Source organism: Equus caballus, chromosome 24 (assembly GCF_041296265.1).
Source record: "Equus caballus isolate H_3958 breed thoroughbred chromosome 24, TB-T2T, whole genome shotgun sequence".
NCBI classification, from domain to species: Eukaryota; Metazoa; Chordata; class Mammalia; order Perissodactyla; family Equidae; genus Equus; species Equus caballus.
The window spans coordinates 51,648,689-51,674,353 of NC_091707.1; the positions used below are offsets into that span (position 1 = coordinate 51,648,689).

The following is a 25,665-nucleotide window of genomic DNA, read 5'->3' on the forward strand; positions in this document are numbered from 1 at the left end:
ATGTTAGCTCAGGGCCAATCTTCCTACCAAAAAAGAAAAAAATACATCCATCAGAATCCCTATCTTCTAGTAAGAATTACAGCAATACGGTATCCTCACACAGTGCCTGGCATGGAGTGTACACTTCACTAATGTTCACTGAACTAACTGTGGCAGCCAGCGCTGGCCTCGTGTGGGACTAGGTCTTTCTGTTATTCAAACCAGGGCTCTTTCCACTATCCTGCGTACCCTCCCTAGTTTAAGTCATCTCCTTACTGATGAGAATATATGCTTATTCCTATTAGTACCAGTTAAGGGTCATAACAAGGTGTTACCATAATTTGAGTTTTTCAGGGTTCTATGGCTAAGGAAGTCACTACCCTGTTAAAAATACTTTTGCATGGGGGCCAGCCCAGTGGCGCAGCGGTTAAGTTCGCACATTCTGCTTCGGCGGCCTGGGGTTTGCTGGCCTGGATCCCCAGGTGTGGACATGACACTGCCTGGCAAGCCGTGCTGCAGTAGGCGTCCCACATATAAAGTAGAGGAAGAGGGGCACAAATGTTAGCTCAGGGCTAACCTTCCTCAAAAAATAAAATAAATAAAAATAAAAATAAATACTTTTGCATAAAAGAAAAAAACCCACAAGCTTCTTCCTTAAATCAGGAGGAAAAAAAAGGTTTCCTTTTGTTTGGCACAACTATCAGAGGAAAGTGGCCTATGTTTATGAATTCCTAAATGTAAACTGTGTAGGCATGCTTTTAGGATGGCAAAACTCTAGAATGGTACAACCAAGACAAACTGTAAGCAGCCAGCTCCAGCGCAATCAACAAAGCCACTCCATTCTTGTCAAACTCAAGGCTGAATACACTTGAGTAAAATACTATGCACTGAACATACACATGCAGGTACAACCGTATACGGTGAGTGGAAATACACATGAAGCACCTGTAAGACACAGTGAGTCAACCCGCAGCCTCTGGATGACAAATAGAAAACAGGTTTTAAAATGTCTGAAAATTGCAGCTTCGGCGCTTTCGCAACACCTGCGTTTACGACCTGTCACGTGAAGCCAACAGGCACTAATGGGGCCACACAACCATTCACAGGCTGGCTTTGTAAATATACGATGAAGCAAAAGCGGGCAGACCTGCAGAGGAGGCCAGCACCTAACTTTCTTCCAGGTGGCAAACGCTGTCCCGAGACTGCGGTGTGCAAGCAGCCAACCCAAAATAAAGGAAGAACTAAGGATTCTGACATCCGCAAAGGTCCTCCTCATCCTTAATCTTTCCGGGGTGTCATCTCATGAAATAGGGTTTGTATGCCACAGAACCCCGAGACCCCTCCTACCCCAAAGGGCAGCGCTGGTCCCCTCCTCCGATGGACCCCTTTCAGCCAGCTTCACAGACCCCAAACCACAGACTCAACGGATTCCTATACTGCAGATTCACTACCTCTAAGTTTCTGGAGCACGTGATTTGGGGGCGCAAACTCGCTAGAAACAGACTCAACAAGACTTGAACACATTTTTCTGAGCCCTGCCACGCTTGGATCCAAACAATTGCCGGGGAGGGTCTGAACGTCACCAACCTTGGATGACGCTAGTTCAAAGCGCCCCAAGGAGAAGAGCGAGTCCCGCCCGGCCGGCCGCCGGCAGCTCTTACCCATTTGTCCAAGGGAACCTGGGCGAGGGACCCGGTGCCCTGGTACAGGTCCAGGCTGAGCTGCTCCAGGCTCAGCTTCTCCTGCAGGAAGTGGCCCAGGTACCTCTGCAGGAGGTAGCGACAGGCCCTCTTCTTGATGGACTCGGAAAACGGCCAAGGCATGATGAGGGCTGGCAGCTGGGCCGGCGGGGGCTGCGGGCGGCGGCGGCTCGGGCCTCGGGGCCCAGGCTCTGGCTGCAGGCTGCGGCGGCGGGGCCTAGGGTCCCGGCCGGCGTCCCCAGGCCGCGGCGGGGCCTAAGCCCGCGGTGGCCCCTCCATGCCCTCACGGCGCCAGGCGTCCCTCAGGGCGACCCCATCGCTGGCTCCGCTCGCGCTGGGCCTGGCGGGGACAAGACAGAGGAGCTCCCGTCGCCCCAGACCCGGGGGCTTCCGCGGGGATCCTAGTCGGCACAGGGCAAGGGTGCAAGACAGCGCGCCGGGAGGCGGCAGGGGCTGAGGGGGACAACACCGCGGCGGCGCGACGAATTTGTTGTCATCCGCGGGGCGCGCTCCTGGCTCTGAGGACGCTCCCGGCGCGTTCGCGAGACGCGGACTCTCAGCGCGCGGCCCGGCGCTGGCGGAAGTGACGCCACACTGGGGGCCGAAGGGGGCGGGGAGAAGGGCCCGGAAGGGAGCAGTTCCGGCTCCGAGGGGGCGGGGCGAAGGCGGGAAGGGGAGGGGGCGGCGCCGGGCGGCTGCAGACGCCTCGGGAAGGAGGAAGAGGAGGACGCGGGCTGCGCGTAGGTGAGCGGCCGCGGGGCTGACTGCGGGCGGGCTGCCACTGGGTGGGGTCGGGGCTTGGCCAGGGGCCCTCCGAGCGGGACGCGGCGCAGCGGGCCACGCCGTCAGGGTCCACAGCAGATGGGGCTCTGTCTCCCGGTTGAGATGGGTCTGGGGGCGGGTCCGGCCTGGGCCCTGCGGGTCAGACCTTAGACCTGGATCCCGGAAACGGGCGCTCGGAGCGCCGCGGGCACCATGGGGAGGGCTGCAGCCGCTCTGGAGCACCCCCGCCCGCCCCCCGACCCGAGTATTGACCGGTGCCCATTGTCAGCAAGTTATTCGTCCCCCGCCTCCTTCAAGTATTGTCTCCAAAGCTTCGTTTCGTTACTGTTTGTCTAGAGGCTTTCAGTTTACAGAGCGCTTTCTTCCTTCTGGGTGTGCTGCACCAAGACCAGGAAACTTGAGTTTTCGAGGTGTTTGTGGGCAGAACTGCTTTCTCTGATCAATGTCAAAGCCTTCCGACCCCTGAGAAACCTGGGCGAAGTATTTGTGCTGTTCTGGGCATCTGCGCAATCGTAGTTATGTCTTTTTGGAGACAACTCCTGCAGGGGCGGAGCTGGCTCGTAACTTAGTTAACCCGGAGAGACCGGCGTGCTAATGTTCAGTGACCTGGAAGTCTTATGTCCTGGGTTAGAATCCTGACGCTGGCATTTATTAGCCGAGCCACCTTGAACCGGCCCCTGCCCTCTCTGAGTCTTTGCCAAGTGTGAGCGTATCAATATCTTGTCTCTGAGGATTATTACGAAGCTTAAAGGATAAGAGTAGGGAACGAACCTAGAGTCCTGATACATAGAGTTTAATTTGATAGTAAGTTAAGACGACCTTTTTAAGGAGATTTTATTAATATGTTGATAACTTTCATCAATGCCTTAGAAATGCTAACACAGCGCAGAAATGTTGACAGATAGAGAAAGCTCTGGTTCCCCTTTCCACAACCACTTTTTCATTTTAGAACCACTGTGCTCTCCAGTGTATGTAGTTGCTTGGATTGTTGGTGCCCCTCATTCTTTGTAGACTTGTCCTGGGCATTCTGGGTAACTTCAGTTCCCTTGCTCTTCATTCATTCAAAAATATTTGTTAAGGATCCATTAAATAAAGGTTTTTGCAGCTAGTGATGTGAAAACGTAAAGAATCAGGTAGAACCTTCAAGGAGCTTATATTCTAGTGTGATAAGTCTATTCCTTTATTCAATAAATATTTATTGATTGCCTGCATGTATCAGGGGCTGTTCTAGGTGTGGGGATACAGCAGTGAACAGAAGAAGTCCCTGCCCTCATGGAGCTTATATTTTATTGAAGGGAGGGAAAACAAACAATAATCCAATAAATCATATACCTTGTGGTGTTAGATGCCATAGGAAAAAATAAAGCAATATAAAGGGACAGGAGAGGGGAGAGATTTGCCACTTTCATATAGAGGGGTAAGGAAAGATCTCTCTTCTTTAATAAGGTGACATTTTAGTGAGACTTGGAGAAAGGTGGGGAGCAAGGCACATGAATACCTGGAAGAATTGTGTTCCAGGCAGGGGAACAGCAAGTGCAAAGCTTTGCATGCTTGGTGAGTTCAAGGAACATCAGGAGGGAGTAAAGGAAAGAGGCGTATAATTAGGGGCTAAGGGGGTTGTCAAGTCATATAGGGCCTGTAGGCCATTATGAGGACTTTAGCCTTTACCTAGGGTGAATGAGCTTGAGGAGAGAAGTGACAAAATCTGCCCTAAGTCATTTCGCAGGGTATTACAAAAGGCCTTGGGAGGTTTGAACTGGACTTTTGGTAAATGAGGACAATCAATTTCCTGCAAATCTAACTGTTAAATAAGTGATTTCCTTTGGAATATAGAATGACATTCAGGCTGTCCATGGAATGCTTGAGATTTCAAATATCAGAAAGGGAAAATAAAAATTGGAACATTTTATAACAAACATTCAAAGTGTTAAGTGTGTTGCCTCGTATGTTTTATGCTTTCTAGGAGAAATTCAGCATATATGTTAAGTTTTAGGACCTGTCATCATTATTTCTTTAGCTTAAATAGGGTACAAACTCGTCCTAAACCACAGTACTATTTTTGTGTTTTATCAAAGACAGAGTATTATCACAAAATGTTAACACCTAGCCTTAATTAAGTGAGGAAGATGAAGATAATTTCCAATCAAACACTGTCAGCTTTTTAAGAATTTTATAAAAGGATTTGAAGTGACAGGTTACACGCTACATACTAGAGGCTGAATGGGTCATCCTTCAAAGAAACCCATGTTAACATGTGAAATAGAAGCCAATGAGATGTTGTTGGCCTTTTTTTAAGACTTGCACCTGAGGCAACAGGAATATGAAGTTAGGGCTCCCGGGGGCACACAGCTCTCAGAGTGAGAGGGCAGCAGCCGCAGCCACCTTACATAATGTAAAGACACCAAACTTTGAGTCAAACAGCTTGAGTTTCAGGGTCAGCTCTTTTCTCCCTTAAAGATATTTTTAAACACTTTATTTTTAGTGAATAATAATTAACAGATAATATTTCTTGAGTTTACCATGTGCCCAGCACCATGCTAAGCCATACTGATCACTCCTTGTTCATGTTGAGAGGAATTTCCAGACCGTGGGGTATGATACAAATAAAGTAACTGATTAAGATACTGCTTTCTAGCCCTCAGTGACTGTTGTAATGTCAACTGAAAAGTCAAACTTTCTTTTGAAGTGAAAATTTTGAAATCTGTGTACTGCTTTTGAAATCTTTCTGGCTCTGTTCTTTTGTCAGGCTGTATGTATGGCCATCCTCCTACACCCATTCTTTTGTCATCAAGGCCAAAGCTGACCTCTGCAGTCTTTCCCAGCTCTTTGATGCTGTAAATTTGTGATGGCACAAAACAGAGTCTAAGAAATTAAGAAGTAGAGAATAAAGGACCTAGTAATCAATATTTTGATAACCAGTTTCATGAATCCCCCCAAAAACACTAACACAGCCCAAAAATTCTACCAACAGAATAAGAGCTGGTTGCTAAATTATATATGTATAATGTTATAAGGAGTCATTTTTGGAAACTTCATAGGAGGTGATACAACTTACCGGAGTAACTAACAGCAGCTGTAAGGTGTTCCAGTTTTTGAAGGTGCTGGCTACAGAACATTGCTCAGAGCCTGGTAGAGAGCCAATTTAGAGTTTAAATGGAAAGCAAAGAGGTTTTCTATCTCTTTAGATATTGATTTGTTTTATGTTGGTTAGAATGTACTTTATATTAAATATAGTTCCAAATCCTCCAGATATATCCTAGAAAATTATAGAGAAATGAAAAACTAATTCCTGGACTTTTTTTTACACTTTCAATCTTTGAGAGTCTTTTCTTAGAATCTCATTTACAATTTCTGGTTTTGAAGGAAAAGTTTACAGGGTTATAGTGTTGCTGCTCATTTACAGTTTAAAAGACTTCTCAAATTAGCACTATATAGTTCTTCATACTCAGCTCCCTCCTTAAGCAACAAAAGCACAATACAATTCTCTTGGCTTGATCTGTTATTACTAGGTTATGTGTATGTGTGTCTGTCTTTGGACGTGGGGTCCAGAGTAATTTTATGAATGGGTATACAAATGGAAAAATAAGTCATTTTTATTTACATTACAAATACTTTATATTTGTAATACTACAAATGATTCTGATTTGAAATTTTTTATTTCAAAAGTCTTAGAGCTATTGAAAACAGATTAAATGTTATGTTACAGAAAATAAAGAATAAACTAGCTTTAGCTTTGCTAAATTCTAAATGTTGCTAATTATAATTAATTAACGTTACTCATCTTTACTTTCAAAACAGTTGTTTGAAATGCAGATAAATCCAAACTTCTCATTTCAGTTGAAAGTGAAGCTACCGGTTACTTTAACTATCTTAATAGCCTGGCTTCTCTAAGGAGAAAATGTTTCTGCTTCCTACACCTTGTACTTTCCAACATATCACGTTTTTTTAAACTTTTTTGTCTTATTGCAAATATAATACATTTTCTTTTTGCCATAAAAAATTTAGAATATAAAAAATTAAAAAGTTGGGGCTGGCCTGGTGGCGCAGCCATTAAGTTCGCACGTTCTGCTTCAGTGGCCCAGGGTTCGCCGGTGCGCATCCCGGGTGCAGACATGGCACCACTTGTCAAGCCATGCTGTGGTAGGCGTCCCACATATAAAGTAGAGGAAGATGGGCACAGATATTAGCTCAGGGCCAGCCTTCCTCAGCAAAAAGAGGAGGATTGGCAGAAGATGTTAGCTCAGGGCTAATCTTCCTCAAAAAAAATAAATAAATAAAAAGTAGAGAATAAAGGACTTAGTAATCAATATCTTGATAACCAGTTTCATGAATCCTCCAAAAATGCTAACACAGCCCAGAAATCATGCCAGTGGATGGATTCAGAGCTATCAATAATCACCTTGACTTTTAACAAAGAACAATATAACTGAAGTGAGAAGAGCTATAAAAACTTAGAGAAGATCTCAGTACTAACTTTCTGCCAGTTCCCACCTCTACCTGTTAACTTTATACCCCCAACCCAAGGCCTGGAATTTCCAGCTTTTTGAGTTAATTTCTTGGGTTACAGCAGTATTTCTCTTACTTTCCACTCAAATAGGCAAAGGAAACCCTAAGCGTGTGGGGGCATAACCTAAAGAGGACATGGCTTGAGACTTCCATTTGCTTTAAAATTCTAGGCAATTTTGCATCATACTCCATAATATTGTTACTATAACAGTGATGTGTATTTTCCGGGATGTCTAATATGTTTATCCTTGTGGCTTTGTATGCCTCTTGTCACAGGGCTGAATACTGCATGGCTTGAGAAGCAGAGAGTTAGAATTTTTTCTTTGGTTTATTCTGTCAGAAAATATTCAGTGAAGACTCGCTTTATGCCAGACGCTGTGCTGGTGATAGAGACATCACAGGCCCCCATTTGCAATGAGGTATAAGTACAGCGGTACCAATGCAGAGGTTCTACTAAGGAAGGAGGATAGTGATTAACTGTCTTGAGATCAGGTACAGAATCCTGAAATAGATGTGTCTGTGCTGAATTTTGAAGGATTAAAAGTCTGAAAGTAGTGTCAACGTACAATTTTCTTAAAGTTAGAAACATGGGTCTTACACAAACATATAGTAGGCATGTGTCAAAAATGTATGTAACTCATTAGTGAAGGAAACAGCAAGACGGTAAAGTTGATTCAAAGTAGTATAAGAGAGACCAAAATCAATGAAAGGAAAACTAGTGTAATAAAATGGCAAAGTTAGCTCAAAACTGGCTAATGGGATTTCCACTTCTGGCTAAGATAGAGTAACAGGGACCAGATTACCCTTCTACCTGAAACAGCAAAAAGTGGGCAAAAATATATAAAACAATGGTTTTTAAGACTTTGGACATTAGGCAGTGGAAGACAGTGATCCCCGAGTGGCAAGATAGAAATGATGTAAGCCTGTTGCCCCGTTTATTGCCTGAAGAGAATTTCCAGGAGTGGCACTAGGAGGAGAACCCAGGTGGAACCCAGCAGTCTCCCTGAATTGAGGATATGAAGCTAGGAGAGGATAGGCAATTAGAACAGAGTACTGGGAAGTAGAGAGCTTCACACAGAGTGAGAGTTGTGGAGATAGCAGAGGGTCCCCTCCAGCCTGCAGCTGAGTACTGAGCAACACACAGGGATGAGGAAGTTGCCCAGAGCTGGAAAAAGAACAATCTAAAAGAATTAGAGGGAAAAAAAGAATTAGAGGAGTTTTCAGAGCTCAAACGATGAGGGATAGTTCCTGTTCCTATCACCCAGAATGGAAAACTTCATAATTCTAAAGACATGGGGTAGAGCGCTCAGAAAGGTTTTGCCTTTGTAGTGGGGCAAAATTAACCAGAGACTAAATGCAGCCTTGATACAGCCTTAAGTCTAAAGCAAGAGCCAAAAGAATCAAGCAGTTTCTAGATACCTACATCCCAGAACAATGCTCAATAATATTTAGAGGCATATGAAAATATCCAGCACCATATAAGGTAAAACTCACACTGGCATCCAATCAGAAATTACCAGGCATGGGAGCTGGCCCCATGGCCGAGTGGTTCAAGTTCCACGTGCTCTGCTTTGGTGGCCCAGGTCTGCAGCTTCAGATCCCAGGCATGGACCTACTCCAGTCCTCAGCCATGCTGTGGAGGTGTCCTACATACAAAATAGAGGAAAGATTGGCACAGATGTTAACTCAGGGTGAATCTTCCTCACCAAAAAAAAAAAAAAAAAATTTACCAGGCATGCAAAGCAGCAGTATACAAGCTATAATGAGGAGAAAAATCTATCAATTGAAACTAATCCAGAAATAACACAATGAAATTAGTAGACAAGGACATTAAAACACATAACTATTTCATATGTTCAAAAACTAGAGAAAAGATTGAGCAGATTAAGTAGCGACATGGAAAATATGTTTAAAAAAAAAAAGACCCAAGTAGAAGAGATTAGAAACCACAGAAGAAAAGATGAGTGAAGCTGAAGACATAGCAATAGAAACTATTCAAAGTGAAACACAAAAAGAATGAAAAAATGAACAAAGCAGTGAGGAGTAGGACAACTTCACTTGGACTAATATTCATGAAATTCGAGTCCCCAACGAGAGGAGAGAGAGATAAATGAAGAAATAATGGCCAAAAATTTTTGAAATTGTTAAAAACTATAAACCCATAGATGCAAGAGGCCTAATGAGCCAAGCAAAAGAAACACAAAGAAAACTACACCAAGAGGAACGAAGATAACGATGCATCATATTTCTCATGGGAAATAACGCAAGCAAACAATAGTAGAGAAACATCTTTAAAGTCTCGAAAGATAAAACAACTGTCAAACTAGGATTCTGTACCCAGCCAAAATATCTTTCACAAAGGAAGATGAAAGGAAGGCTTGTTCAGATACACAAAAGCTGAAAGAATTCAACAACAGCAGACTTGTGCTACAGGAAATGTTAAAGGAAAGCCATCAGGCAGAAGGAAGATTATACAGATCATGATACAGATGTAGATAAAGACAAAGGAATGAGGACCACCAGAAATGTTAACTATATGTTAAATATAAAATATTTTTTATTATTACCTAAATCTCTTTGAAAAAATAATTGACTGTTTAAAGCAAAACTGACATGTATTATGAATTTTCTAACATATGTAGAAGTAAAATGTGTAACAAAAAGAGCACAAAGACTATATAGTATACTCCTGTAAGGTTCTACACATGAACTGGTGTAATAGCACTTTAAGGTAGACTGTGATACATTAAAGATGCATACTATAAACTCTTAAAGCAACCGCCAAAAACACACAACAAAGAGTTAAAATAATCCACCAAAGGATGTAAAATAGAATCCTAAAAAGTTGTTGGTCCAAAAGTAGGCAGAAAAATAAGGAAGAGAGAATAAAGTACAGATGGGACAAATAGAAAACAAACGGCAAGATCAATAGTAACCATGTTAATCAATCACAGTTACCATATTAAATGATCTAAACATCCCAATTAAAAGGTTGAGAGCGCCAAATTGGATAAAAAGGCAGGACCAAACTATATATCGCCCACAAGAAACTCACTTTAAATATAAAGACATTGCTATTCCCATTTGCAAGAGCTTAAAACAGCCTGCCAAAAATCAAAATGAAATTCCCCTGTCTGGGTATCAGCATCATGTCAGATTGGGCCATCCCTATCTATTAATCCCTTAATGTTTTTCTTGTATTAGCTTAGCTAGGCTAGTCTCCTTACAATTCCTGCCACACCCTCTGCAGACTCTTGCTTATGCATTGTTCCCCTTGAAGAATCCTTCACAACTCTCAAGTCCTTTCTGCTTATCCATAACTCCTCATCTGTGCTCATTCAAGACCAATTTTGACTGGCCTGTTCCATGAGTCAAGCCCCATCATAATTAACAATTATGTCAGCACTCTTCAAGAACAGTAAAGAATTTACTGTCTTTTCCCTTTATATTATAGATGAGAAAACCATGAGCCTAGTGAGGTTACATGGCCAGCCCAAGTTCATACAAGTTTAGTGGTAAGTTTGTAGTAGGACCAAAACATCATTATTTTCTGTAATTATCTGGCGCTTAGAATTAAGTACATTTCTTAGGTTATAATTATGATGTGTGTGTATGGCGTTAATATTTGTGTGCATATTTCATGTGCCTGTCTTATCTCCCAAATTAGGCTGTGAGCTACCAGTAGACATCTTTAATTAGTATTCTGATACTTAGAAAAATGCTGGATATATAGATGCACAGTGGATTATGATACTTGATTAATAAACTTAGAGTCTAAATTGACAAGATTGAAAAATATAAGAGGTAATTCGTTAGTTTTTACCATTTGAAACATTGATGGGTACTTCCCGTGCAGAGAGTAGCTAAGATTCAAACTAGATTTTCTAATGTGTATTTCCAAATCTTCCTACTCATATATACAATGTTTAATTCAGTACCTTTACATCTATCGATTTTTCAACCATAATATAAAATCAGTTGATTTTCATTATTCAAAAATATTCACAACATCTAGACCCGTGGTTTGTGATACAGTAGCCACTAGCAATTTATGTTTAAATGAGTGAAAATTAAGTGAAATTTGAAATGTGGTTCCTCAGTGACTCTAGCCAAACTTCAAGTGCTTAATAGCTACATGTGGCTACTACTTACTGTATTGGACAGCACAGATAAAGAACACTTCTGCCATCACAGAAAGTTCTCTTGGTCTAGAATTTCTTATATAATGATAAGTTATTTTGCCTACAGCTTATACGACTACAACAAGGGGAAACCAACAGGGCTGACCCCATGGCCGAGTGGTTAAGTTCACGCACTCCCCTTATGCAGGCCAGGGTTCGCCAATTCGGATCCTAGGCGTGGACCTACACATCACTCATCAAGCCGTGCTATGGCAGCATCCCACAGAAAAGAACTAGAACGACTTACAACTAGGATATACAACTATGTACTGGGGCTTTGGGGAGGAAAAAAAAGACAGGAAGATTGGCAACAGATGTTAGCTCAAGGCCAATCTTCCTCACCAAAAGTCATACCTTAAAAAAAAAAAAAAAAAAGAAAGGGAAACCAAGGGTTTTTACAGGATTCACATTGATGAGTAAGCCGTTCTGGTAACCTGACAGCAGTTCTAATGTCTCAATAGTAATTCTAGTAGTTGTCCCTTCTCCGAAATGGGCATGTATTTCCTTGTCCTCAATGGTGCAGGCCTCCAGTTGGGTACACAAGATAATCCATTCAGAAATAAGAAGAAAATAAGTTTATATTTCATGTTTTACCATCTCCTGTTTAAATTCATATTTATGTTTTTAATATTTTAATTGTAGAATATATGTAAATAAATATACATATAATGAGATGTCTGCTCAAGATATTTTTAGTTATTGGAATGCATCTACATCAACGATGTAGAAACGACTTGTCTAGTGCCCCATTGCTAAGGCCACCCAGTTACTCCCTGCTCTGCTTTTCTAGCTCCTGTCATCACCAACTGACTTCGTGTTTTTTGGCTCTGTGTTCAAACTCCTCAAGAGAGGATCTGATTGGAGAGGCCAGTCACCATCCAGAATCAAGTATTTGGGCAGAGCTCTTGATTCAGGATGATTCATAAACCCTTTGCCAGCCTCAAGATGGTGCCTTTAATTGAAACAACCATCCCTGGCACATTTTGCTGTCATCATGGCATTGGAGTTACAGAGTACAAAGCATGAAACCTGTAATTAAGGAACCTTTCCAAGGAAGGCTGTGAAATTGACAAGTACTCTGGGCCTCCTTTTAAAAGAACCGTGCAAACTACCTGTTTCCATTGCCCATCTGATATGTTAAGTAAATTATGACTTCCAAAAAGGAAGAGCAGAGATTGAAGTCTCCTTGACCACCCTCATACCCTTTTCCTGATGATAGGATGTGGATGGACACTGCAGCAGACAGAATAATGTCCCCCCAAAGATGTCTATATCCTAATCCCCAGAAACTGTAAATATGTTACCTTACACGACAAAGGGAACTTTGCAGGTTTGATTAAGGACCTTGATTGGGGAAATTATCCTGGATTGTCCGTTTGGGTCCAGTGTCATCAGCAGGGTCCTTATAAAAGAAGTGCACGTGTCAAGAGTCAGAAGAAGGAGATGTGCCCACAGAACCAGAGGTTGGAGTGGTGTGCTTGGAAGGTGGAGGAAGGGACCATGAGCCGGGGAAGGCAGGTGGCCTCTAGAAGCTAGAAAAGGCAAGGAAACAAATTCTCCCCTGAAACCTCCAGAAGGAATGCAGCCCTGCTGACATCGTCATTTTAGATTTCTCACCTCTAGAATTGGAAGAAAGTAATTTGTGTTGTTTTAAGCCACTAAATTTGTGGTAATTTGTTACAGCAGCAGTAGGAAACTAATACACATATTAATATTCAAATTCTACAAAGCTTTTGTTAGACACTTTCTATATGACAGGCACAAAAATATCAGGGTTCCTTTTGTGTGTGTGTGAGGAAGATCAGCCCTGAGCTAACATCTGTTGCCAATCTTCCTCTTTTTGCGTGAGGAAGATTGTTGCTGAGCTAACATCTGTGCCAGTCTTCCTCTATTTTATGTGAGATGCCACCACAGCATGGCTTGACAAGCGGTGCTAGGTCCATGCCTGGGATCCAAACCTGTGAACTCCGGGCCGCCAAACCAGAGCACATGAACTTAACCACTACGCCACCAGGCTGCCCCCAGGGTTCCATTTTTTAAACCTCTTCTATAAAGCTATTGAAGAGCTAGATTAATCACTGCTTTTCATTTTGGCTAGCTCCTCAATCAGGATGCTAGCTTAAAATGTTAACTTGTGTAGTGATTCAATAATAAAATCTGTCATTTTCATTTGTGTGTATCATCAAAAGTTCTGAATGTGTCTGCTATGTTATGTGTCATCCAAAGACATTTCAGAAAAAAATCTTCTAACAGTTCACAGTTTTAGGAAAGGTGTCTTCCTCTTTTTTGCCCCTTGGTGCTAATTATTACACAACAATTTGATGACGTACTTTACTGACCTGTGAGGATTTCTTCCATTCTAGTATTAGATGTTTCATCTTTCTCCACCATTAAGGTCATAATTGCAATGAATTAGACTCTTGCTTTACATCAGACTTGCTCAGGTAGACATCTTTTTTCATGTAATGATTATTATTTCTGACATGCATAATTGAGGTACTTGATTACTTGAGGAAAATAAAGATGTTTGGTATTCATGATAGTAAGAAATTTACAGTAGACACATTTCAAAATCTTCAAAACTGACCATAAAAAAACAGAATGGGCTCACTTCTCATACATAAAACCAAGTATAATATTAAGGAGTATAATGATTATTTTTAGAATAAAGAAGAAACTTTTAGAAAATCAAATATTTTCCCTTTCATAGATTGTTAAGTCAATATTAGATTTCAGTTATATGACAAATTGCTCCAGCAATAATTGGTAAATTTATCATTAACTTGTATTATTAGTAGTGAGTGACTAATTCTGTAAGGTGCTGTGGGAGACAAGATAAAGGACCCTTAAAATATATCATTAGTTGAAATAGCATTGGAGGAATATATTTGCACATTTGCTATGTAATTTTTTGAAATAGCTTTACATAGTTCATCATAAATTGCCTTTGGCAAGGAGTTTTGACTTTTACTATGTGCAAATGACATACAGCTGTAGGAACTCTAGCTCCTTAAGATTTTTGCTGTTAATTTAGAGCAGTGGCTATACAGTAGAACCACCCAGAAGCTCTGAAAAAGTACCCAGGAGAATCTCCCAGAGATCTCATTCAGTTTCTCTGAGGGCTCAGTGGCCAAGGTTGAGAATCACTAACTTAGAGGATTTTGAGCTTCACACAAATAGGGCACAAGTTAGTAATTTTAGAAAAATGGATGGAATTTGTAAGGTAAGCGACAAATGGTGTGAATAAATGTTCATAACAAGTTGAGTCCTGCTACATTCTAGATAGAGGATGCTTAGTCCATATCAGAGAAATGAAATCTTAACTTACTTTTAAAGCCTGCAGGTAAAGAGAAAGCGTAATATCTTGTTCTGAAAAGCCCTTTTTACATTCCAAAGCAGTCTCACATTTATTAACTTTTCTTATGCATATATTTCTAATTTTAACAATATTCACTGCTACCCCAGTCACGGAAAAGAAGCTAGAACTGCATAGCAGCCTGGCAGTAATACTGGATCAAATTAGCACAAGAAATAATATTTTTTAAATTATGATGTTTGGGACAGTTCAAAAAAGTGGTGACTAGATAAGTTATTCAATAAATGGTGTTGGGACAGTAGGCTATCCATTTGGAAAATAAAGCTATACAGAATAAATTCCAGATGGACCAAAGAGTTAAATGTAGATGTAGAGAATGAGAATTCAGAAGACAATCGAGAGGATTTGAAAAATGTAACCATGAGGTAAGGAAGGCCTTCTTAAGAAAACCCCAAATCCAGAAGTCGTAAAAAGGAACTCTTGAGAGGTAGTGTACTGTAGTAGGTAAAGGCTTGACCTCTGATTTCAGACGACCTGAGTTCATTTCCATTTCTATGTTTTACCGCTACATGATCTTGGAACTAAAAATATCCTGTAAATATCCGAAAGACTGTTTAATCAAGGAAATACTTTTTCAAACAATGAAACATCATTGTTTGCCTCTCAAATAGGCAAAGATTAAAAAAGGATTGGACAGAATGTGGTGAGAAAGTACAGTCCTCGTATTCCACTGGTGGGGTATGAGTTAGTACAGCCTTTTTTTGAAGAGTGAATCAGCAGTATCTGTTGAAAATTAACATGAGCAAATACTTTGACTCACCAATTCCAGTTTTAAATCTCTCTCCTGATTTTCTAATAATTTCTATTTATTCCAACTATTCTATTTCTAAATATTTCTAAAATAAATATACTTTTAAAAATAAGTAATGTAGTAGGATTTTACTGAGAAATTGTTTGAAATAGCTGAAAACTAATATTCTAAATTCTTATCAATATGGGAATTAACCTTTTGGGGAGCAGTGGAGAACAGAGATCCTTTTTTGAAAATCTATAGGTGTCTGTAATTTTGCTGTGAAAATCTACTGAAGACGGCTTTAGGCAGTATTTTCCCTAAAAGTTGTTAGCTAGTTAATGTTTTTTATTAAGCAGGGTTGTAAGGCATCGCTCCTTTTAATCAAACAATATTATTTGGAATGTCTTTCTATAAACAAGTTTTATATCTACTTTTTTGCAGAATGCAAACAGACTGTAATCCCATGGAGGTGAATGGTGTGTCCCAATCTGAAGAAAATGAGCTTAATGGTTTTGACGGAACTGATATAAAAGACATGAGGCTGGAAGCTGAGGCAGTTGTAAACGATGTTCTCTTTGCTGTTAACAACATGTTTGTCTCAAAAAACCTGCGCTGTGCAGATGATGTGGCCTACATCAATGTGGAAACAAGAGAAAGGAACAGATACTGCCTGGAGCTCACTGAAGCAGGGCTTAGGGTAAGTCACTGTTCTTTTTAGAGAAAAAAAAGATTTATATCTTTACCACTTTATCAAAAAGGGATGGGGAAAGGGGGGAGGGAAAGGGTGTTAAATGAGAACTCAGCACTCAGTAGCTTCCAGGGTTTTTTTAAGGAAAACTTTTTTCCTAGGAATTTTTTATTAATAATAAAGTCTTTGGGTCAACATGGGGAAATTGATTTTATTTTTTTAATTTTTTGCTGAAGCAGATTCTCCCTGAGCTAACATCCGTTGCCAGTCTTCCCCTTTTTGCTTGAGGAAGATTGTCGCTAAGCTAACATCTGTGGCAGTCTTCCTCTATTTTGTATGTGGGATGCTACCACAACACAGCTTAATGAGCAGTGTGTAGGTCCACGCCGAGGATCTGAACCAGCAAACCCCAGGCCACCAAAGCAGAGCACTTGAATTTAACCACTACACCACCAGACTGGCCCTGAAAAGTTTTTGAAAAAGAAAAAACATTTGATTTTTGCACAGTGTCATTTTGATTTAATCACGTCCACCAAAATTATGTGTTCTCTGCATTGGATGAGTTGCAGTCGTTGTGTTGAGAGGATCTTTTTTCACCTCTTGTAAATGTCTTTTCTACTAAAACAAGATACTTGATTCCACTGTCCTCTAGCCATTAGATCAGAATTAAGTCACAGAAGAATACTCCACCTCCAAATTTCCAAGAGTGTCCTTTACTGCCTGTGAGCTTTTCTAGGCAGCGTGACCTCTCTGTACCCTTCAGACCAGAACCATGAGTTTAGAATAGTAGAAAGCACTGCTGATAGCAGCTTTTCTTTTAAAAGGAAAAAAAAACTTACTATTATGAAAATTTTTGACCTACTGAACAAAGGAGTAGACATTAGAAACTCCAAAATTTAGTTTTAACTTTACTAATTAGTTAATGTTCAGTCTTGATCAGAGATCTCTGAGTTTTCTCTTTCTATAGCTGCTAAGAGTAGTTCCCCAAAAGTTACACAGTATCATGAGGTAGAGGGCAAGATCTAAGCAAGTAAGAATGTTGTATAATATGATGTCAAACAAGTATGTGAACATCTCTTAATGTCGCTAGATTGAATTTCTTAAAAGTATAATGAATCGTGTGTTCTGTATATTCCTTGATAGACGATCACTTACCCTGAAGCAAAGTGCAAGGCCAGCATCTTCACTACCCTCTGTTCCTTCCCAACTCCCACGCAGATAGCTGCTTAGCGTTGGGAGTAGTACCTAAGTTAACTAACCTTCATGCTCTTCTTCCTGAATCCCTAAATTCATACTAAAAGCTTATAGTCTATAGAAGTGGATCTTAAATAGAAATAGGCAAATCGAAAGTAGAGATAAATGACCTCCAGGAAATTAATTCTGTCTTACATTGATTAGTTCTAAGGTCGCCCTGGTGAGGCTGGAAGGGTTCTGATCAGAGTCAGAATTCTTACATGTGAATTTTAGTGATCTTGGGTGAGTCAGTCACCCTCTCTGAGTCCCTGCTTCTTTATTATAACCTAGAGATTTAAAAAAACTAAAGGATTTAGGAGATGATTATATGACTAAAGTTTGCAGAAAAATCTAGATCAATTATAAAACCTGGCATGTAGGTATTCAAATATTTGTTTTTTCAGTCTGATTCAGTTCACATTTATTGAACAATTGTCCTGTGTCATGAATTGGAAATCAAACCGTGAATAAGACGTGATCCCTGGCCACCAGGAAGACGACATGCCGATAGGGCTAGAGAGGGGCACGTAGAACTGTGATAGACGGCAGGATGTCCTGAGATAGAGCAGGGTTCTGCAGAGGTGTGATTCTTCTTCCTTAGGTGTCTGTGTCTGCCTTTCATGAAAAACAACAACGTTGGGGGCTGGCCCTGTGGCCTAGTGGTTAAGTTCCACGCACTCCGCTTTGGCGGCCCAGGTTTGGTTCCCAGGTGCGGATCTATACCATTCATCAAAGCGGCCATGCTGTGCCGGCGACCCACATACAAAATAGAGGGAGATTGGCACAGATGTTAGCTCAGGGCAAATCTTCCTCAGCAAAAAACACACACACGACAACAACAACGCCACTTCTATTTCTAACATAAACTTGCATCTTCTAGGGCTTGAACAGATGTCATAAAAATTTAGGGTTTATGTAGGAAATTCACAAGCTTTAGTCAGGTCAACAAAAACTAAATTGATTTTGCCCTGCACTGTGTTGGTGAACCATGATATATCTTATAATCTCATTGTAGAAAAAAGCCTTAGCTTTGTTTAAAGAAAGAAAAAAAACACAGAGTAACTTTCCCTTTTCTCTCAGAGCTGAGCGTTCATTTCCCTGTTGGGTAAGTAATGTATTGGTAATGTGGAAGTGACCTTTCAATTAGAAAGCAGGATTAAAACTATAAACAATTCTTAGAATTCTATATAAAAAGAGTCCAAACCAAATAAATAACAATCAAAATATGGACTAAGCATATATTATGCATTATAGTGCCTTTATATGGTAGACCCGCAATGTATGTGGAATGAAATAGAAGCATGTTTTAGACTATGAATTTGAAATACTGTTTTTGTGTAACTTTTTAAATTTGGGGGAAAAAATTATAAAGAGAGCATTTTGCTGGTGGTGTTCCTATGTTATAAATTGCTTATATTTTAAAGGTTGTATTAAAAATAGGCATATTCCAACTATTGATTGAGGAATGGTGTCATTAGAGACTGACCCATTTAAACACTTGGTTTTTGCTTTCTGTGCCAAGATGGAACGTACTTATGTCCTTCACGGTTGCCTTTCTCTTGTAGGTGGTAGGTTATGCCTTTGACCAGGTGGATGATCACTTACAGACTCCTTACCATGAAACAGTCTACTCCTTGTTGGATACGCTCAGCCCTGCCTACCGAGACGCATTTGGAAACGCACTTCTTCAAAGACTGGAAGCTTTGAAAACGGATGGACAGTCATGACTAAGCTTTTCCTTTTAGAGGGGGCTGTGCTGGTGCAAAATGTTGACATAAAGCTTGAAATTCTTGCATATGGTCATAGTAGAAAATGCATCTTTGGTTTTATGTCTTTATCATTTCTTGCTTCAAATTTAGGCTTTTGACTCAGAACATGATTCACTAACGAACTGTCTTTTTTAGTTTCTGATTCATTAAGGAAATCCTGAGGCTATTGCTGTGACACCATCATTAAGACATTCCGATATCTTCATGTAGTGTCTCTGCATTTGAAAACCTAATCAGTATTTCATTCTGTTATTACGGGACTTTGATGCTGCCAGCACTCCCTTTTACATGGGAAATTCTAGATTTGCACAGTAATATAGCAATTAAAATGACCTAGTTTCAAACTTTGATTCAGCTTGCTAAATCAGGGGTTTACTACTAGCTTGGACTGACTTTGGAGTAATTATTTTGCTACTAGCCTTATTGGAAACAAACTATCGACTAGTTTCCCCTGCACAAATTTTGAAATTCAGTGCTTCACTTACTCTATTTATATTACTAATATGGACTAATAAAGATGAATAATTATGTATTACTTAGCTAGTATTAAATGAGAAACAGGTACTGAAATAGTTCTGTATTCCTCGTTTGCAACAGCCAGCCAACTAAGAGGACAAACCTTTAGGAAATGAATGTAATAATTACTTGTTTCCAAGATATTTAAGCACATAAGCAAATACAGGAACAGGCTCCATTCTTTTTCTTAGTAAATAGCATCGTCAATGTGTGTGATTTAAAAGAAAGAAGATTCTGATTTCCTGAAAAACAATATTTTGGCCTGTGTTGATTCTTCTTATGAATGTTTGTTTACATAATGTACAGAAAGTATTTTTGCTTCAACGTTTACTTTCTATAATGTAGTGCTTTGGTATTCCCACAGCGCCCCTCCTTCCCCGACAGATGTACAGTGCTCTGTCTCAATGCTAAATCTTCAACGGAACGTGAGTGCATTGTATGGGTTTGAAACCAAAGGATGAATGAAACATTCAGAGACTTAATATTTGAAAAAAAGAAACTCTGTATTTTATATTTTATTACAGGTACTAATATTTATAAAAATAAACTGTACCATTGCTGCTACATGTTTTCAAGTACATGTTGAATAATAAAGATTGGGGAGTTGTTTTTTTAAAAGTAGTCTAAAGCGGCAGCTGTAGAAATGTTGATCGAAAATTCTGCCTCTGGTCACACCTTCATAATTTGTCATTTGCAGACTTTTTAAAGTCATTATTAAATAATAGGTACTTTTAGCCTCTGAAGATCACGTGGACCAGAGCAAATTCAAGTTCCGTTCGGGTCGTTACTCATTGTCAGACTTCACTGGAATGCTTTAATTACGTTTGGTAAATGCATGTTCATTCTCAGCTTTATTTTCAGATGCTTAACTGTTTGGGCACTGAAGTCTAACTTCAGGTTGAACTTTCTCGTGCTTAATCTCAGGCTAAATGTAAAGGATATTTGTAAAGTTTGAATAAAGTTCTGTTTACTCATTTTGAGTTAAGTATGAAGAAAAGTGACTGTATGTTTAAAAATTGAAATTGTTCATTTTGTGATAAATGATTGATTCCAAGAGCTTCTGTTTCCATTTTTGAATTCCATATTGTTAGATTTTGATGTGAAATGATTTGCTCTTTTTATTACCATGAAAGAGGAACAGAGAGAGAAAACATTAATAAAACTACACAGATTATAAAACCTCCACTAGGGGCCAGCCCCGTGGCCGAGTGGTTAAGTTCTCTTGCTCCACTTCAGCGGCCCAGGGTTTTGCCAGTTCGAATCCTGGGCACGGACATGGCAGCACTCTCAAGCCATGCTGAGGCAGTGTCCCACATGCCACAACTAGAAGGACCCACAACTAAAAATACACAACTATGTACCAGGGGGCTTTGGGAGAAAAAGGAAAAATAAAATCTTAAAAAAAAAATAAAACCTCCACTAGAAAAGAAAACCTTCATTTTATCTAGATTGTTTAAAGAATTTAACCAGATAAATTGTTTTGATTTCACTTCCAAAAGAAAAGAGAAACTCTAAATAATTAATTCTTACAAATCAATGAGAAAAAAATGAGAACAGTGGGTAAATAATATTATCAAACAACTCAGAAAAATATACAGATGTCCAGTAACCACTTGAAAGATATTCAACCTGACCAGTAATTCAAGGAAGGAAAATAAGTGTAGCTATGTTGAGCCATTTCACCTAATAATCTAATAATTTCTCTTAAATATAATGATGTCAATAAAGATTTAGTGAGGGGCACTCTTCCATTTTGCTGGAGGATACAGTATGGTGAAACCTTTCTGGAAAACCTTGGTAACAAAGCCTTTACAAAGCTTACAGCTTCTGTACCGGTAATATCCTAGCAGTCTAGCAGAGGGAAATCATTGAGCAGAAGATACACTACGAGGATGTTCATTTCTCTAATGGAAAATTGGAAAGGCTCTAAAAAGTGGTTAAGTTATGAAATCCTTTTGGTGGAAAAATATGCAGCCATTAAAAATTATGAAAAAAATGACAATAGGGAAAAATTGCTACATGAAAAAAAGGATATAAAACTATAATCTATTTTGAAAAATAATCATATGCAGTAGAAGGAAAAATGAAATAAAATATTCTACGATGGTAATAGTAGTCATCACTAGGTAGTAAGATAGGTAATTTTCATTCTCTTTATGCTTTTTCACATTTTCTACATTACCTTGTATGTGCTAATTGGAGGGGAAATGCAACCGATACGGGGTTTCAGGTAGTTGAAGAGCGTTTCTCTCTAGCGGAAGCACCAAGCTGTGCCGACTTGTGTCCGCTCCCAGGATCCTTGAAGAGACAGTATGATTATGAAGAAAAAGACTGCACACCTCATTTCCCATAATGACACTCTTCCCACCTTTGCTCCAGGTCCAGAATCAGTCTTAGACTTCCCACACAGCTAATCAGCAGCAGCTAATGGTGTACTGATCCCTAGCTTCCTCCATCACAACACTGCACTATTCTCTCTCCAGTGTTCAAAAACATAAAATGTGCTGTTTGATTGCTAAGGGGGAACAGAGTAGGAAAACACAGATTCTGATAATGTGCCGTGTTGACCTGAGAACTCTGCCTTCAACCCCTTTGTTTTGTGGATGACATAGCTGAGGCTTGGACAGACTGAGGGACTTGCTCAGCAGTCCGCCTGTGAGCAGCTGAGTTAGGCAGAACCCAGGTCTTCGGACTCCCCACTCTCCCCATACAGTACATGTCAATAAAACATCACCCAAACTTCGGTTATATGAAAGCTGATTTTGAAAGAGGAAAGCAATAACAGTAAAAGAAAGGTTAGGTGGTATAATAGAATTAATCAATAGAATCTCCCTTCCTACCTACCAATATGATAGATATAAAATTCTCTGGAAGCCATCCCCTTCTAACTATGGTGCTAGCTTATCTACTTGCTATCAATAGTGCAAACAAAAATAAAACAAAGGTGAGTTCGATTTTATAATAGGATGACCAGTTGAATAACTTTTCAAAGTACGTTGCTGCTTAACTGCCTATCAATACAGACAAACTAGGAGCCAGCCCGGTGGCGTAGTGGTTAAGTTTGCAAGCTCTGCTTCAGGCGGCTGGGGTTTGCAGATTTGGATCCTGGGTGCAGACCTACACACCACTCATAAAAGCCACACTGTGGTGGCGTCCCACATACAAAATAGACAAAGATTGGCACAGATGTTAGCTCAGGGCCAATCTTCCTCACCAAAAAGAGCCGGGGGGCGGGGGGGTTAAACAAAATCCGGAAATGAGGCATCTAGTGAATTCTAGAATATTTGATCTTACTAGTCATTTGAAAGAATGCTGAAGAATATTTATTCCATCAAGTTTTGCACTGGTCTTGCATGAGTATTTTCACATTTAAATCGACACTGTCTTGTTGATAATCTTAAAAAAGGAATGTTGCTATGAGCAAGCTGTTCCCAAATTGAGTTTGCAAAATTTCAAAGTTTTAATTATTTTATTAAAATGAAGTTTTAATGAGACATGGATGAAAACAAAAGGAGGGTGGGAACCAGAAAAATTGAAGGAAAAGGCTCCCCATTTGCAGAAGTATGCCTTAGCCTTGCAGCGAAAAAGAAACAATTTCACCTTTGAAGACCGCTTACTAAACTGCTTTCATACACATCTTACTTAATCCTAACAGCCCTGCGAGGCTGGCGGTTTCATCCTGTTTTACAGCCAATTTAACAGCTTGGGGAAGGTCACAAGATTGGTCCCAGGCTTCCACAAACGGCTGCAGAGCAGGAACTCAAAGCCAAAGCTCCTGAGTGCCCAGAAGCCCCCAAGCTGTCTGGAACTCCCGGGCCACCTCCATTTTTTGAAGCAATCAGTATTTTAAAAAATACGAAAAAACTGTTGCGTGTGTTAAGTGCCTATATAGTGTTTAAAGCACAAAAATATTTCAATAGAATCCGGCTATTCCAAGAAAATGGCAAGACGTATTGCCAGTCCAGCACGACCTTTGTGGTCCTGTGATAAGACAAGTTCAACATCATCTTTTAATTGTCGGTTTATCTCGCCAACCGCACGTATATCTCATTTGGAAAGGTCAAAATCTAAATTCCACCCTTTTGTGAATGTGGGTGACTGCCCGGCACGTGGCCTCTAGCCGCCCCCAGCCCACCCCACCCCCAGAGGTCTTTCTGGAACTGCTTCGAAAGGACCCCTAAGCCAGCTGAGCCCCGTGGACCAAGCGGCACCCGGCTGCACAGTGGGGACCACCCATGCCGTCGTTCGGTTGTCCTAGACCCGAAACTCCATGGCAACAGCTCTTCTTTGCAGTGGGACCGTCTCCTGGTCAGACCATCCCACGGGGGACCGTTAACTAACTCCAACATTTCAGAAGAGGTGGGCTGCGGGCTTTATTTACCTTTTCATCAGATTCATCAATATTTTTAGTCCTCTCTGTCCACTGGACTCTGGAACGTGTTTCCAGAGTGTCTGAAAGAAAGAGATGTAAGGGAACAAGATCACACGTCCTCCTGTGGCAAGGATCCGAAAGAGGACGCCCGAGGACACGTAGCGTGCAGCAGGGCAGAGTGGGGCCCGGGCTGCACGCACGCGGCGCTGCCAGCAGCCCTCGCGCGGGACCCCCGTCCGGCCCCAGGCCCGCAGAGCCCGCCCAGCCCGGGAACCCGGCGGCCCCGCCCCCCGGACGCCCCGCCCAACGCCCTAGGCCCCGCCCCCAGAGAGCCTCCCGTCCCGGCGGGCCCCGGGCCCCGAACCCCCCTCCTTGGCAACCAAAGCGACGCTTTCTCCTTAGCAACCAGCGCGGCTCCCACCATGGCGAACAAAGTTGCTGCCCCGACGGAGAAAGTTCCGCGGATCCAGAGGGTCTTTATAAACCTGCTGGACACATACAGCAGCGGAAACATCGGCAAGGTGAGCGGCGGCGGGTCAGAGCAGGACCCCAGCTCCCAGTCCCCCGCGCCCGGCCCCCGGAACCAGCGGGAGCCTGCGCCACTGGGCGGTGTCAGGGCCTCCCCTAAGGGAGCGTCCCTGGTCCTGCGCACGGCCTATGCTCCCTGGACCCCAGTCCGCACCCAGGGTACACAAGCGCCCCACCTGGAAGCCCAGGTGTTTGCAGATCGCCGGTGCAGCCCCAGCTCCTCTTCCGTTAATGAGGGGAAACTGAGGCTCAGACGGAGACAGGGGCTTGCCAGAGATCACACAGCGAGTTGGGGACAGGACCTGGACCTGGACATAGAGCCCGGGTCTCTGGCCTCCTAACTAGGTTCTCCTTCCCCTCTGCCACCGCATCTGAAGCAGGCAACTGACAGATAAATCCAGCGGTTCTATCCCCCACCGAGCGTTTTTCCTTCATCCACCCCTTCAACATGCGGTCTCAGCGTCTATGTGCCCGGCAGTGTTTTGGGCCCTGACTCCCATTAGGCTTCCTCACCCTTCTCCATCTTTAGCCCTCGAAAATGAAGATATTCAAAAAGAGGACGCTGGGACCCTTCATCTTAAAATGCTCAGTAGTCAAAAGAAAGCCATAATTTTATCATTCCCCTGAGTAGGAGTCGCTGATCTTCATTCTGCGCCCTGGAGCTACGCAGAAGTCTAGCCTCACCCTGGGCATATTTCTGCGAGGCTATAATGATCACACTTTCGGACAACACAAGCTGCCTAAAATAGGATGAGGCTACAGTGCATACCGTCTGTATTGGTTTCCTAGGGCTGTGGTAACAAATTACCACCAACAACGGAATTTATTCTCTCCCTCTTCTAGAGGCCAGAGGTCCAAAATCAAGATGTTGGCAGGGTTGGTTCCTACCAGAGGCTGCAGGGGAGAATCTGTTCCATGCTTCTCTCCTAGCTTCTGGTGGTTGCTGGCAATTCTTAGCATCCCTTGGCTTATAGACTCACCACTCCAATCTCTGCCTCCATCTTCACAGAGTATTCTCCCCTGAGTGTCTCTGTGTCCAGACTTCCTTCTTCTTATAAGGACACTAGCCACTGGATTAGAGCCTGCCCCAATCCACTATGACCTCATTTTCGCTTGATGTGCAAAGACTCTGTTTCCAAATATGGTCACATTCACAGGTTCCAGGTGGGCAGGAATTTGGGGGCTGGGGGGAGCAGGAGAACACTATTCAACCCAGTACACCACCTAAAGTTGATCAGTCAAAAATATACGGGTTTAGATATATAATTTATATGTAAAAATAGTATATTTTATATATAGCA

At 41.5% G+C, this 25,665-nt stretch overlaps 3 protein-coding genes and 1 long non-coding RNA gene across 9 annotated transcripts in view; 2 read left to right on the top strand and 2 right to left on the bottom strand.

The window, feature by feature from the left end:
* Positions 1-2,275, bottom strand: part of ATG2B (autophagy related 2B) — a 68,305-nt gene extending 66,030 nt beyond the window's left edge. For 2 of the 3 annotated variants that reach the window (XR_011432304.1, XM_023628346.2), the window contains exon 1: positions 1,641-2,267. Coding sequence is in view for 2 of the 3 variants with exons in the window: in XM_023628346.2 (XP_023484114.2) it covers positions 1,641-1,802 (162 nt within the window). In the remaining variant the exon portion in view is untranslated. Of the gene's footprint in view, positions 1-1,640 lie in introns of all 3 variants that reach the window. The other variant, XM_023628345.2, reaches the window with a different exon arrangement.
* On the top strand, positions 1,586-20,520 carry GSKIP (GSK3B interacting protein). Of its 3 annotated transcripts, XM_005605433.4 has the most exons (4): positions 2,346-2,423; positions 10,423-10,483; positions 15,700-15,955; positions 18,745-20,520. In XM_005605433.4, exons 3-4 carry the CDS (start codon positions 15,701-15,703, stop codon positions 18,904-18,906), a joined length of 417 nt encoding a protein of 138 aa, XP_005605490.1. In that variant the 5' UTR covers positions 2,346-2,423; positions 10,423-10,483; position 15,700; the 3' UTR covers positions 18,907-20,520. The 3 variants fall into 3 exon arrangements, with proteins under 3 accessions (XP_070106433.1, XP_001489224.2, XP_005605490.1); XM_070250332.1 differs by lacking the exons at positions 2,346-2,423; positions 10,423-10,483 and adding an exon at positions 1,586-1,739; XM_001489174.6 differs by lacking the exon at positions 10,423-10,483 and having other exon boundaries at positions 2,306-2,423.
* LOC111770408 (uncharacterized) lies at positions 8,512-24,126 on the bottom strand. Its single transcript, XR_002803675.2, has 3 exons — positions 23,846-24,126; positions 21,647-21,762; positions 8,512-8,614 (listed from the first exon to the last, which is right to left on the bottom strand). It is a non-coding gene; the product is annotated as an uncharacterized lncRNA (long non-coding RNA).
* Position 24,127: 1 nt separating this feature from the next.
* Positions 24,128-25,665, top strand: part of AK7 (adenylate kinase 7) — a 59,851-nt gene continuing 58,313 nt past the window's right edge. Inside the window, exon 1 of one of the 2 annotated variants that reach the window (XM_023628350.2) lies at positions 24,128-24,357. In XM_023628350.2, coding sequence (XP_023484118.1) covers positions 24,259-24,357 — 99 coding nt within the window. In that variant the 5' untranslated portion in view covers positions 24,128-24,258. The remainder of the gene's footprint in view (positions 24,358-25,665) is intronic. The other variant, XM_023628351.2, reaches the window with a different exon arrangement.